We start from the raw sequence: 15,930 nt of genomic DNA, 5'->3' as shown, positions 1-15,930 counted from the left end.
TTTTTGGGGCTACCACGCATGCTCGTCACTCCCGTTGCATGCTGGGTAGTGTAGTTGTTATATTCCCTAGCCTAGCTCATAACATCACATCTTTCCCCCTATTGTGTGTATTTATTTTTTTAGCTTTAACTTTTCATTTTTTAGCATTGTAACCACATTTGCAAACAACTTTTCTCTTCATAGAATTTTCTTTCAATAAAGAAATAAAGTTAAAAAATGTCAAAGCATCATAACAAACAGTTATGTCAAATAGCAGCAGAAGTGCACTTTTTGGAGAGCTGTATTATTTTAAGTTTTGTGCCCAAGGGACTGATTTTATTTAACACTATATTATTATTTATACACCTATAGTGATCACAGAGACAGGTTGTTTTTGTGTTACTGTATATATTTGTTTTACTTAAAAATCCCACTTAATATACTTTGGGTAACAACAGTCAATATTTATTTATTTTATTTTATTTTTTTAGGGGAGTAACAGTCAATATATTTATTTATTAGATTTTATTTTTTTCTTATATAATAAAAGTGAGATTTTGTTAAACCAAATATTGTGTGTTTTTTTACACATACAACAACCTATCTGGACTCGATAAGAGAATCGATAATGAATCGGTTCGATAAGAGGATTCGATAATAGGCTCGAACTTCATAATTTCTTATCAAACATATGGGTTTATCATACTGTAACATACAAATAAAAAACAGCTGACATCAATTACTCTTTATGTTCCCCTGAAAGTTTTATTGTTTTGAAAATCAATAATGGTGATTTACAACATCCACACAAGCATTAAGTGAAATAGCTCATTAGAGTTCACAGGCGGAAAAGTGACACCAGAATTGAAAATCTCACCGAACAGCTTTTTATATTTGTGCCATTAAAATAACTTCCTGTGAAAACAGTTCATTTAATCATGCAACATTTTTTGCTACATACTGTAAAGTGTGTATCATAAATACATAACGTATTACTGAAACCACGTTCAGTCGCACTAAATGTGCCTTTTGGTTTGCAAGAAAATGACCAATTAATAAGTTAAGTTTATTTTAATGCAGTAAGTCTCACTGTCGTCACATTGCGTCCCCTAAGCCCGTCTCAGTGCTGGACCCCTTTGGAGCGTCCTCATTGGCTGCTGGGAATCACATTGTCTTTATTGGTTCACTTATCTTCAGAAGTGTGACACTTTGCAGTCCTCATCCATCTTTTTCCTGCGATATAAAGCTGCAAAAAGACACACACACAGGCCATTATCAACTGTGTAGTCTTTCAGAAAATTAGAAAAGATTGTTATTTCTGGTCCATGCTTGCATATGTTGGACTTGTTTCTCCATTCTCCCAAAGTAATTCACCTCTGCGGGGGCGAGTGGTTTCCCAACTTTCGCACCGACTATTTCACGGTTTGTTATAGACCGACACACGAATGAATATGGGGGAATAGAGAAAGCATGTTGAATGAAAACTGAGGGAAATTCAAGGTTTTCCATTTCCGAACGTCAATGCAGAGGCAGTTAGCATGGTAACTTACTTCATTAACCTAACCAGGTTTTCTTGCACAAACCACAAGCTCCTCCCATCTGATAAACCTGAATCAAGACCTGACAAGTCAGACATGACCTGTCTGCTCTTTCGTAACCCAGTAATGTCCTAACAAAATTAATTCCCGAAGTCTTATGACAGGAGAGGATTTTAAGGCCATGGTTAGTTAAATATATTGTCATTATATAAAAATGCTCAGAAGAATATATTTTTTTAGTGAATTGGGGGAAAAAAACACTTTTTTAGGAATATGTATCTAAAAAAATAACTGGTAGGAAAATGTTTTTTACCAAAAAAGAAGAAAAAACATTGGGTTTGTTTTGTTTTCTTATTACTCGGCTTCAGATAATCTGTTTAAGTCATAATTCAGTTTTAAAATATTTAAGAAAATATTTTAAAGTAGATTTTTTGGTACTTCATTATTGCAAACATCCTTGATTTACCAACAGAGGCAGAAATGGCAGGTAATATTTCTCATTTTAGGACATAGTACAAGTGCTTATGATGAGTAGAGATGTCCGATAATGGCTTTTTTGCCGATATCCGATATTCCGATATTGTCCAACTATTAATTACAGATTCCGATATCAACCGATACCGATATATACAGTCGTGGAATTAATACATTATTATGCCTAATTTTGTTGTGATGCCCCGCTGGATGCATTAAACAATGTAACAAGGTTTTCCAAAATAAATCAACTCCAGTTATGGAAAAAAAGTGCCTTTTTAACATGCCTCAAAACAGCAGCTTGGAATTTGGGACATGCTCTCCCTGAGAGAGCATGAGGAGGTTGACGTGGGCGGGGTTGGGGGGGGGGGGGCTAGGGGGTAGCGGAGGGAGGGTGTATATTGTTGCGTCCCGGAAGAGTTAGTGCTGCAAGGGGTCCTGGTTATTTGTTCTGCTGTGTTTATGTTGTGTCTCCCGAAATGTGTTTGTCATTCTTGTTTGGTGTGGGTTCACAGTGTGGTGCATATTTGTAACAGTGTTATAGTTGTTTATACGGACACCCTCAGTGTGACCTGTATGGCTGTTGACCAAGTATGCATTGCATTCCCTTGTGTGTGTGAAAAGCCGTAGATATTATGTGGCAGGGCCGGCACGCAAAGGCAGTGCCTTTAAGGTTTATTGCCGCTCTGTACTTCTCCCTACGTCCGTGTACACAGCGGCGTTTTAAAAAGTCAATACATTTTACTTTTTGAAACCGATACCGTTAATTTTGAAACCGATACCGATAATTTCTGATATTACATTTTAAAGCATTTATCGGCCGATAATATCGGCAGTCCGATATTATCGGACATCTCTAATGATGAGCAAGTTTATACATACATAAACTAGGGACAGACTAAAAGCAAATGCACAGCATACATACATACATACATACATACATACATACATACATACATACATACATACATACGTCACTCAACAATATGTACTTTGCATTTGCATGTCAAATATAGTTAAAACAAACATACATTATTTTCTGCAACCTCCATGTGTCCATGATTACACTTAAATTAAAATTTGATTTGATTTCATATCAGTCCTTCACATTTTTACCTGTGGGCTAATAAGAAAACGTGATTAAACTTTAACTGAATAAAATACTCTTAAGCATTGATTCGGGCAGTAATTGTCTCGCATTTCAATCAATCAATCAAAGTTTATTTATATAGCCCCTAATCACAAGTGTCTCAAAGGACTGCACAAGCCACAACGCCATCCTGTGGGGACCCCGACCATGGGCGACCGGTGCAATGGACGTTGAGTGGATCTAGTTAATAGTGTGAGAGTCCAGTCCATAGTGGGGCCAACAGGGGATCATCTTGAGTGGAGACAAGTCAGCGGCGCAGAGACGTCCCCAACTGATGCACAGATGAGTGGTCCACCCCGGGTCCCGACTTTGAACAGCTAGCGCACATCATCTGTGGTCCAACTCCAGGCAAATATTAATTTACTGTATAACTTTTCTTTCTTTTTAGTCTGTTCATACTCACCATAAACCTAATCTACTGACACTCTGTTCCAGTTAATTTAAGAATGAAGATCTTTTCTGTCCCTTGTTTTTGTGGTGAATTGTAGAATCAGGGCTCCATTGATCATGCCTTTTTATTGTGCTCTTAACTCAGAGTCAACATACTCAGGATTGAAGGAGCTAACTAACTCAGATCAGCTGTTCTAGAATCAAACACTCAGAGTTTCCAATTTTAACGGTAAATAAAGTCAGATTTCAGGTTCAAACATAGAGTTTGTTGAACCTCTGTCCTGCAATACCCCCCAGATAAACGATTCTATCCATGTCGTGCTGTGAGGAATGTACAAATCTGTACTTTAGAGAAATCCAACTAAAAATGAATAGTCTATATAATTAGATTACCAGTACATCAGGTTACGTCCTCGTGTTTACCTAGCAAATTAAAGACAAATTCCTGGACACCACAGGACACATTTTGAATAGAGAGATCAAAAGGAGTTGAACATGGACATTTCCCAACAGATTAACTTGTTTTAAACTGAACTCCTATCCGAGAAAATTGAGTAATAACATTACTGCATGGAACAAGTAACTTCATTGTGTTTCAGCGTGATCTCCTCCATCAGAAGAGCCAATGTATTGATTCTGTTAGGGCTCTGAGTGCGTGACTGGCAATTCCCTGCAGAATCACCAGGAGTAGGGTTTTTCTGTGAGTGAGCAACCACAACTCTTTGACGAGGTAGCGAACTTCCTGTGTAGTAATGGTAGTAGTAATGAACAACATTTACTGTACATGTTGCTGAGTCCTGACTGGTGATTGGATGACCAGGGAGATAAAGCACAGATGTGTGACAGCTGGATGTTGAGAAGATTATTATTATATTTTATTTTGGTATGCTTGCAGCCGACTAAAACCGGTTTATTCCAATTAAAATATTATTTTATTATTTTTTTCAACATGTCCTGTCCAGCCACACGGGCAAATCATATTGTTGATGTAGAATAGATGCTCATATCTGCTGTACAGATTTACTTTAAGAGAAGTATGGAATACTTCTCTTGTTGCTTTATTTGTATTTAGTAAATGGATTTATATACATTTTTGCAGCAGGCGATGGAAAGAAGAAAATAGGAAAACAGACAATTCTGGGACAAGAGGGGGATAAGACAGAGAGAAAACAAAAACAACAACAAAGATATGAACAAATATGATATGAAAAATGATAGCAAAGAAGCAGTTAGTGAAGTAAATATTAATAACACAGAAATGACAATGAACATTATTGCACTACAAATGGAGCAATACAAGTACCAATAGAAATACCACTATTGATAAACAATAATAACAATATTTATCACCATTATCAACAATACAATTGTTTCAAGTGCAACAATATATATATGGAATGATGACTTGAATTACAAAAGAAAGCACATAAATGGAGGGGAAGAAAGAAAAGCGAACTGTATTAACCTTGTAGATTGTTATAGTAACAATAGGTTAAGCTTTGTCCGTGTGCCTTGTTTTACCCAGTTTCCCCTAGGGGAACAACGTCAATAGGCGTGGCGAAGTTGGTAGAGTGGCCGTGCCAGCAATCGGAGGGTTGCTGGTTACTGGGGTTCAATCCCCACCTTCTACCATCCTAGTCACGTCCGTTGTGTCCTTGGGCAAGACACTTCACCCTTGCTCCTGATGGCTGCTGGTTAGCGCCTTGCATGGCAGCTCCTGCCATCAGTGTGTGAATGTGTGTGTGAATGGGTGAATGTGGAAATACTGTCAAAGCGCTTCGAGTACCTTGAAGGTAGAAAAGCGCTATACAAGTATAACCCATTTATCATTTATTTATATGTTTGATGAAACTTGATTATATATGTGAATTTATGTATGCATATGTGTTTGTATATGTATAGTATGTGTATATGTATGTTTGTACAGTGAATGTGCGTGTGGATGTATGTACTGTATTTGTGTACGTATGTGCGAGAGTACGTACCTGTGTATGTGCGTATGTACCTATGTGTGCGCATATGTATGAATTAATGTATGTATGTATGTATGTATATACAGTATGTATGAATAATTGTGTGTATGTATGTATGTATGTGTTTGTAACAACTCTGCAGTCCATGTTGCGGTTGTTTTTGGAGATGCATGTAAAGCGCCACCCGGCCTAACTTACGCTGGCACCTTGAAGCTTTAGCTTAATAAAGCTCTGGCTTAATAAAGCTGTAGCTGAAGGAATCCCTTTACAGCTAAAAAGTGTTGTTACCGGTGACCTATGACCTCCAACCCTTTGTGAGAAGATGGAATCAAATGATGATGGCTGAGCTGCTGATGCCCATGATCCTGTGTGAAGCCTGCCTTGTATTAATATAGAAACTAAAGCTGTCAAAATGACCCCTTTAGTGCAGATGAATCCATCATTATGGTTAATCAATCTGATTAAACATTTTAATGCAAAAAATAATGAAACAAATATGTATTATTGAAAAGAAAAAAAATTATAATTTAAATACAAAAATATGTTATTAATCAATCTGATGTGCAGGATGAGTCATAGCTGCCGAAAATGATCTGTCTCTCTAAGTAGTTTTACTGTAGTTTTTATCATTGTATTAAGTACTTAATATTGTATTATCCTTTATTTTTAGTTAACATAAACATGTTAAAGGTGTTTAATAAACACCAAGTGCATATTTTTTTCTTATTTCGTGAGTCTCTTTGCCCATGCAGAATGAAACATGATTAATATGTATTAAAAATGAAATAAAACTGCGATTAATCAAATATTATTGCACAACTTCTTTACAAGTGGTGGACACACCTTATATGGAATGCCTGTTGCAATCAGATAAAAGTGTGCAACAATAGTTTGCTGGCGTTCTTATAGAGCAAACACTGTTAATCCGTATTCTGACTGTTCTGCTAATTACAGTATAAATTATTTTTATGCAAGTTCACAATCGTGTACACTGATAGTATCATGTCCGCAGCAGATGTCTCTACAGGAAGACACACAGTCATCCAAAAGGCTTCAAAGAATTGCATAAATGTCCATACATCAATTTTGGTAATGACCATCAACAACGAAAATGATGTCAAATGTTTATGGTGGGGGGAATATGATTGCATAAAGTATTCGTTTTGTAGTTTGATAGCCAGAATTTAAATAAAGCTGACGTAACAGGACATTAAATTGGACAATCAATGACATATGACTAACTAAAGGACTGGGGACACCAGATTAAAGTCACGGCATATCAATTGAGAGCGTATGATCAAATCTAATGCTATAATGTGAGTCTCCTTAAACACTTCCTGGAAAGTAATACTTGCCACTTTCAAACTAAAATAACTTTTAAGACTTACAAGGTTCTTATTTTTAAATGGCTAACATTTTATGCCTTAATGTTAAAGCAGAGGTTTTAAAAGTGCGAGGCAGGCCTCCCTGGGAGGAAACATAAGACTTCAGGTAGAGTAGCAACTTGAGAAAAATAATGAAAAACATTCTTAAAATCTGCTACGATAGCTTCAGTTATGGTAAAAATAAAAATACAAAAAAATATATTTTTAGTTTCTAGGGTAGGAGGACAGTGTTACGATACCGCTGAGTTGCAATTAGTTTCGTGACCCCAAGGTGCAGAGAAGGTAGGCTATGTGTAGGTTAGGTCAGGGCCGTGTATAGAGTGAGTATGGACAACCAAACAACGGGCGCCGATGTTGGACACCAAGGACGTGTGCCCGGAGGCACACAATCGCAGATGTTTTCCTGACGAAATAAACCAAAATAATAAGTCTAAATATAGTTCTAAACATACTCCAGCTCATAAACCTACAATGAAACATGCTATTATTTCCTCAAAGTATAATTTGGGGGCAATATTTTGGCTGCATTTGATGCACTCCGCTACATATTCATGCAGTGGTTAGTGACCAGCAGGATGTTTAACACGCTCCCGAAAGCGCAATGACTGTAAAAAAAAAAAATACACACAACAACCATAAACAAAAATGTATTACCCTCATTTTGCCAGAATCCTCACTAGATTTGGACCACCAATTACGGAGAAATTATGACTTTTGTGTGAAGTATGTCAACTGTGGTGCATGTCTGCCTGTATTGTTTGTAATCACTGCGCTATATACCGTATGTCTGTGCTTTTACTTTTGTTTTTTGAATACTTTTCATAGGTTTTGCTTTGGCGAGTCTGCTCGGCTTTTTGGTTTTATTATCACTATATTACATAGAATACTGAACTAATGCTGCTTTTTACTGGAATATTTATGTTAGTTTGGATTATTGGTGACTAGAGATGTCTTTTTTGCCGATATCCGATATTCCGATTTTGTCCAACTCTTAATTACCGATTCCGATATCAACCGATACCGATATATACAGTCGTGGAATTAACACATTATTATGCCTAATTTTGTTGTGATGCCCCGTTGGATACATTAAACAATGTAACAAGGTTTTCCAAAATAAATCAACTCAAGTTATGGAAAAAAATGCCAACATGGCACTGCCATATTTATTATTGAAGTCACAAAATGCATTATTTTTTTTAACATACCTCAAAACGGCAGCTTGGAATTTGGGACATGCTCTCCCTGAGAGAGCATGAGGAGGTTGAGGTGGGCGGGGTTGTGGGAGGTACCAGGGGGTGTATATTGTAGCGTCCCGGAAGAGTTAGTGCTGCAAGGGGTTCTGGGTATTTGTTCTGTTGTGTTTATGTTGTGTTACGGTGCTGATGTTCTCCCGAAATGTGTTTGTCATTCGGTTTCACAGTGAGGCGCATATTTGTAACAGTGTTAAAGTTGTTTATACCGTCACCCTCAGTGTGACCTGTATGGCTGTTGACCAAGTATGCATGGCATTCACTTGTGTGCGTGTGAAAAGCTGTAGATATTATGTGATTGGGCCGGCACGCAAAGGCAGTGCCTTCAAGATTTATTGGCGCTCTGTACTTCTCCTACGTCCGTGTACACAGCGGCGTTTTAAAAAGTCATACATTTTACTTTTTGAAACCGATACCGATAATTTCCGATATTACATTTTAAAGCATCTATCGGCCGATAATATCGGCAGTCCGATATTATCGGACATCTCTATTGGTGACACATGTAGAAAAGGTGCAATTTTTTGGCGGGTGGAGCGCCCCCATGCTGCACAGCAGGGCATGTTTACAGGGCAAAAAACGCTTCAAGTAAAAGAAATGTCTGATGAGGAAGTGCAGTGTCGCTTAGCGGCGGCTCTGAACTAGTGTCCAACATGGCGCCTTGTAGTCACGCTTTTGACCAATTATTTAACCAAGGCACATTTTTTGCATTGAAATGTGAAGACATACCACCAGCAGAAAACATAAAAAAATGAAACTCAGCAGCTGATGTTGACAGTAAAAAGTTGTTCTCGCAAGTGTTGGATAAGAATTCAAACCATAACCAACAATGCATGACTATAGCTCTTGTCTCAAAGTACCATCACATCACGCTGTGACTTATTTGGAGTTTTTTGGTGTCTTCCTGTGTGTAGTGTTTTAGTTCTTGTCTTGCGCTCCTATTTTGGTGGCTTGTCCTGTTTTGTTGGTATTTTCCTGTAGAAGTGTCATGTCTTCCTTGAGCGCTATTCCCCGCACCTGTTTTGTTTTAGCAATCAAGGCTATTTAAGTTGTCGCTATCCTTCTTTGCGGGGACATTGTTGATTGTCATGTCATGTGCGAATGTACTTTGTGGACACCATCTGCTCCACACGCTGTAAGTCTTTGCTGTCGTCCAGAATTCAGTTTTAGTTTTGTTTTGCATAGCCTCCCCTAAGCTTCAATGCCTTTTCTTAGCGGCACTCGCATTTTGTTTATTTTTGGTTTAAGCATTAGATACCAGGGCTGCGAATCTTTGGGTGTCCCACGATTCGATTCAATATCGATTCTTGGGGTCACGATTCAATTCAAAATCGATTGTTTTCAATTGAACGCGATTCTCGATTCAAAAACGAAATTTTCCCGATTCAAAACGATTCTCTATTCATTCAATACATAGGGTTTCAGCAGGATCTACCCCAGTCTGCTGACATGCAGGCAGAGTAGTAGATTTTTGTAAAAAGCTTTTATAATTGTAAAGGACAATGTTTTATCAACTGATTGCAATAATGTAAATTTGTTTTAACTATTAAATGAGCCAAAAATATGACTTATTTTATCTTTGTGAAAATATTGGACACAGTGTGTTGTCAAGCTATGAGATGCGATGCAAGTGTAAGCCACTGTGACACTATTGTTCATTTATTTATTTTTTTATAAATGTCTAATGATAATGTCAATGAGGGATTTTTAATCACTGCTATGTTGAAATTGTAACTAATATTGATACTGTTGTTGATGATATTCATTTTTGTTTCACTACTTTTGGTTTGTTCTGTGTCGTGTTTGTGTCTCCTCTCAATTGCTCTGTTTATTGCAGTTCTGAGGGTTGCTGGGTCGGGTTTGGTTTTGGAATTGGATTACATTGTTATGGTATTGCTGTGTATTGTTTTGTTGGATTGATGAATTAAAAAAAATAAAAATAAAATAAAAATAAAAAATAATGAAAAAATAAATAAATAAATACCCATAAATTTAAAAAAAATCGATTTTAAAAAAATGAGAATCGATTCTGAATCGCACAACGTGAGAATCGTGATTCGAATTCGAATCGATTTTTTCCCACACCCCTATTAGGTACCTTTTTACCTGCAAGCTGTCGTCTGCATATTGTAATCACGACAAACCCTGTTCCCGACATCTACAAAGCAATTAGCTACTTGCTGCCACCTACTGATATGGAATAGTACAACATGGTTACTCTGCCGAGCTCTAGACAGCACCGACACTCAACAACAGCACATTTGCAGATTATTATTACTGGTTTGCAAAAAATATTTTTAACCCAAATATGTGAAATTACATCATCTCCCATGCCACACCAGACTGTATCTCACGGCACACTAGTGTGCGCCGCGACACAGTGGTTGAAAAACACTGATTTAGGAGACCGTCTGAAACCGAGTTGTCCATACTCTCTCCATACACCGCCCTGGGTTAAGCGGTCTTTTCATTAGGAACCGAGCAGATCACCGCAAATCAAACAGGAAGAGCAGTCAACCAAGGATGAAAATGCAAAAAGAATGCAGTTAGCACGAGATGACTGCAACACAGGAAAAAACCAACCCAGGTGAGCACTCAGTAAAGCACCAGCACCGTCTGACAAATAAACCTTTCTGTTTGTGATTGTCCACAGGTGAGTCTCCTCATCACCAAACAGATGCAGGTGTGTCAATCAGCCCTCCACACTAGCTGTGGAGGGGCCGGGGTAGCGCACAGGAAGTGTGGAAAAAAAGGGAGGAAAGAGCGCTGACGCTGAAACAAACACCAAACACTGGGAAATAATAAACAAAGTCTGACCAGGTCATGACACACAGTAGAAAAAGCAGAATTAAATGATTTTGTTCAGTGACTATGGAAATATGCTGTTTGCAAACATCTTTGACCTTTCGAAAAACCTCAATTTAGTTTGGTACACTTGAAAACATTTTCCTAAAACAATTCTCGTAATAATAATAATAATATTAATCATTTCAGAATTAATGTGACACTTTTTGGGGGAATTTTGCCTATCATTCACAATCATCTGACACTAGGCGCCCCCACAGACATGGCCGATACATTCCCTAATGCAGAGGGCTCCCTCCGAGAAAAGCTGGAAAGTAAAAATATTAAAACATGTAAAGTAGTAAGAACCACGATTAAGAATAAAAGATAAAATACCAGTAAAACATGTTATGAAGATAAAAGATACATACATACAGTATGAACTAAAGAACTAAATAAAAAATAGCACAACTAATAAGAAATTAAAAGGAAAGTACAAATGTATTCGATAGAATTAATACATTTTCGGTAAAAGCCGAATCAAAAAGACCTTTTGCCTGCACATCGCTTGCCTACTCGGCATCCTGGGATCACGCCAACAGCAGCTACGCGTCATCGTCACAACTTGGATTTAAAGAAAGTTCACTGCATCATAATAAATGCTGTCAAGTGATTTAAAAAAAATAGTGATTACTTAATTGTATCGAATCCAATCCAATCCACTTTATTTATATAGCACATTTAAACAACAAAAATGTTTCCTAAGTGCTGCACAACAATATTAAAAACAATATTCAAATATTATCCTTAGCTCCACCAATGACTGAAAAAAAACAAAAAATAAATAAATATAAAACCAATATAAAAACAAAATAAAAATAAATATGATTAATAACGATTTTAAAGGGTAAAACCAATTAAAACAGTAAATAGAAATCTTTTTTTTTTTTTAAACACAGAGGACAACAGAGGACAGAGGACCACACATCTCACGTAGTGTTACTGTAATTACTTAATTTTAATCTGTAATTAATTAATCATATTACTGTCCTTTTTAATTTCACCTAAGAAATGCTGAGAAAACCCCTAAACTTGAGGTATTTTTATTAAAACTCATCCTATTATTGTGGCAGCTCAAAATATTGATACAGTATGTAGTCAAAGAAAGGGGCTTAATGAAGTTGTTTTGAAAACATCAAGAAACACTTTTTTGAGCAATACAGTATTCAATTTGTAGCTTTTTGTCTGCTTTAAGTAATATGAAATAAATAAAACAGACCCATTAATCCCAGCACTGTAAGGTAAAAATCTATTATTATTCATTATTATAAAGTAGAACATCAAAAATATCATTGTTCATCATCACAAAATAAAGTGATGATGAAATGACGAGGCCTAATACTTTTTATTAGGCTCTGAGTCATAGATATGCTGCTATATGCAGGGTGATCTCTTCTTAGTTAAAAAAAGTGAGTACCGATGATTTCTCCGCTGGCCGGGTATGGCTCCGGTGCCACTTTCTAAGATAGCTGAATTCTGATTGGATAAAAGCTCTAACTTAAAAACAGCAACACTGGAGCCTAATATAACATAAAGAGAATATGATGAATACTTTTATTTATTTTTTTCTGCGCCAAATACTAATATAAATCCATTTAATAAAGTCAAATACAAATAAGGCAACAAGAGAAGTATCCCACACTTCTCTTTTGTAAAGTAAATATGTACAGCAAATATGGGCATCTACATCGACAATATGATTTGCCTGTGTAGGTGGACAGGAAAATAAAAAATAAAAAAATAAAAATGTCAAAACCTTTGACCCAGTGCCAAATTTAGTTTAGTTTTATGTACAACTCAAAATTCAGGCGTATCAGCAACAGCGTATTTTAAGATAAAGGTTTCCCATGCCTCTGTCTTTAACATTGTTCTATTGCACTCTTGTATATAATTAGTCTGGTATGTGTATAATTTCTATATAATTGGTCGGTATAATTGCGGTGTGATATTGGTAATATTAAGAAGTGCAATAAATGCCTATTTAAGGCCCATTAAATGCACAGCACACACACACACACACACAAACACACACACACACACACACACACACACACACACACTCACGTGCAAACGTAGAACAGAGCGACAGCACTTTCAACTCAATGTGTGTTTTATATTTATAATTTCTACATGCTGGTTGCTGTAATTGAATGCTTTGACCTTTGCACTGTTGACATTTGAGATCAAGTGAAACGCACCACACTAGCGTTCACGCTATAATAACTCAGCGACAACAATAAATACTAAAAACTGTTCTGGTCAATACAACCCTTTAACAGGACTTCAAAGCTAAACTCGTCGTTCATAAAAATAAACTTTACTTTTCATACTTTTATCGCTCAATTGATTTCCCAAGAACGGAACACGCATGTTTTGACTGTTATAGTTCAAGGGGAACTGCGCTTTTTGGGAATTTTGCCTATCTTTCAGAATCATTATGAGAGACATTACGATGAATGTTATGTTTTCTTGTTTTGCATTCTAAATATTAAATAAATGCTAACAAAAGTCTGCTTAAAATGGAGCCTACGAGTGCGTATAAAAGCCCTTAAAAAACATCCAAACACCTCCTTTAAGGTTTTATATACATGATGTAAGTATATATGTAGTGTAGTAAAGGGCACATTTATAATAACATTTGATATTTATTTATTTTGATCATTTTAAGCATACGCGGCGCATTAATTTAAAAAACGCATCACAACGTTTGCTTTTTGTTTCCACTACATCCCTGCAGACTTCATGAGAGCCAACAAACATAATTAAACATCACTTACTGTACAACGTCTGCTGTCATTAGGATCTGACTGCTAGGATGTTCATATATTCCCATTTAGATGGGGAATGACCATAATCCTCACGAAGAAAAGGAGAGGGTTGGCCGTGGGGGACCAAGCGTTTTTTCGTGTCGTTCTCACCATTTCCGGGTCCTAAATGGCTGTCAAAGTGTACCAACTTGTCGGAATACCTACTCAGACTTATTCTGTCCAGGTAAGACGCATGATTTATGATCTAGAATAAACTTACAGGGAGCAAGGAAGCGAGAAAGCAGCAGGCCACTCGATGATGTAAACATAGGGACACACGGTAGTGATCACGGCGCCGCTATAAATAGTTTATCTGCGTTAGCGCTTATAATAACAATATCACTAATACTTGGTTAATATTTAAGTCACGAAATGTAAATGGTGTATGGTTGGCCCTTTTTGAATGGTTATTTATTGGATTTGATGGGCGAAATATATGACCTCCCATTGGTTCCGCTGTAAGCGTACTTTTATTTACGTTTATTTACAAGTTAGAATTTTAAAAATCCATCCGTCGTCATGTTTTTCATTATAATTGTGTACTATAGGCAAAAATACCCCCAAAAAAGTGCAGTTCCCCTTTAATGCATTAACTCATGCGATTTTTCATCAAAACATTATCGCATTAATCGTGTAAAAATGAAGATTAATCACCTAACTTGTTTTGGAGCTCACATGCTCCTTTATCCTAATCTTTAAGGTGTTTTACAGTTAATTACTGTAATTGAACAACGCTACCACTGTTATTTTTACGGTAAAATTCTGGCAGCTGAGCTGCTAATTTTTGTAGTTGTTTTTTTTAACAAAATCGACGGCCTTTTTATTTTACAGTGCATTGTTGTAAATTAAAAATCAGTACAATTTATTTTTACAGCTGGCACCTGAGCTGTCAGTATTTTACTGTAAAATCTACTGACTTTTTTTTTCTTTACAGTGTAACTGTTCTAAGCAAAAAAAATACATTAATTCAAGCTAAACATTTAAAAAAAATCCTTTGTGACATTCTGACTTTAACATGTCATTTGTTTCAAAATATTGGAGTATTTTTTTTAAAGATAATTGAGGTGGCGACTTGTCCAGGGTGTACCCCGCCTTCCGCCCGAATGCAGCTGAGATAGGCTCTAGCACCCCCCGCGACCCCAAAAGGGACAAGTGGTAGAAAATGGATGGATGGATGAATTTTTACATGCAAGTAATATACTGTGATTAATCACAATTAACTAAAATGCAAAGGTGTGATTAATCTGATTTAAAACATTTTATGATTTGACCGCACCAGTGTTGTGCGATACTACAAATTTTCTTTCCGATCTGATACCGAGTAAAATTCAGGCTCACATTGACGAAACAGATCCAATACCGATACCAATGTGTCTGGTAAAATCTTAAAAGTTGCGTATTTAAAGTAATAACTTAGCTCATAGCATAAATAATACAATACAGAGTTATTTATTTATTTTAAATTCAGAAGTATACTGAGGTAGCAACAATTTGGCTAAGATAATATAACAGAAAAAAACAGAGGACAAACGTGAAACAAAATGGTGTTTCAAGCCATAAAAAATGAAATAAGTACAAAAATAAATAAATGTATAATTTAATTAATAAGAACTACTATTAGAATAAGAAATTATTCATAATTCAAAACCTTTATTAAGACGTAAAAATCTTCATCTGAAGTGTACAAGCTTTAGTGTGGCCTGAAGAGGCCCAGTGATCTAAAATGAGATTGATGGCTCTATAAAAGCATCACATTCTTTGAACATGTTTAAAAAAGCGTTTGAGCAAAATTTATTGCTGCGTTATGCTTAGTATATTTAACACACCCCACATGGCTGACGATTTCACATATTTTGGTCTTGACCCTTGTATGTATGGTATGGTAAGTGTCCTGGGCATGACGTTAAAGTGCATCCGGCAGTGGAGGCTCCTCTATGGGGTCTTGGGGCACTAGGAGGTTAACCCCTTTACTACTGTTACCCCAGGTGGCCCTTGGCAAAGGCCTAGTACCTGACTGCCCCCTAGCCAGGGATACGGTGAAGACCTCAACGGCGGAGCAGGCGGAAGACGGTAAATGTAAGAACCACCACAACGGCTACGATGGCGGAAGAAGGCACCCCCACATCCATGTGGGCCC

The 15,930-nt window shown here is 36.7% G+C and overlaps 1 protein-coding gene across 2 annotated transcripts in view; it reads right to left on the bottom strand.

Annotated features, from left to right (window-relative positions):
• Positions 1-288: 288 nt before the first annotated feature.
• Positions 289-15,930, bottom strand: part of adrb3a (adrenoceptor beta 3a) — a 29,658-nt gene continuing 14,016 nt past the window's right edge. Inside the window, exon 3 of one of the 2 annotated variants that reach the window (XM_062051416.1) lies at positions 289-1,225. In XM_062051416.1, the coding sequence (XP_061907400.1) occupies positions 1,198-1,225 (28 nt within the window). In that variant the 3' untranslated portion in view covers positions 289-1,197. The remainder of the gene's footprint in view (positions 1,226-15,930) is intronic. The other variant, XM_062051414.1, reaches the window with a different exon arrangement.

The sequence above is a fragment of the Entelurus aequoreus genome, linkage group LG06 (assembly GCF_033978785.1).
Source record: "Entelurus aequoreus isolate RoL-2023_Sb linkage group LG06, RoL_Eaeq_v1.1, whole genome shotgun sequence".
Classification (NCBI taxonomy): domain Eukaryota; kingdom Metazoa; phylum Chordata; class Actinopteri; order Syngnathiformes; family Syngnathidae; genus Entelurus; species Entelurus aequoreus.
The sequence above is the reverse complement of the archived record's forward strand: the minus strand, read 5'-3'. Positions and strand labels throughout refer to the sequence as shown.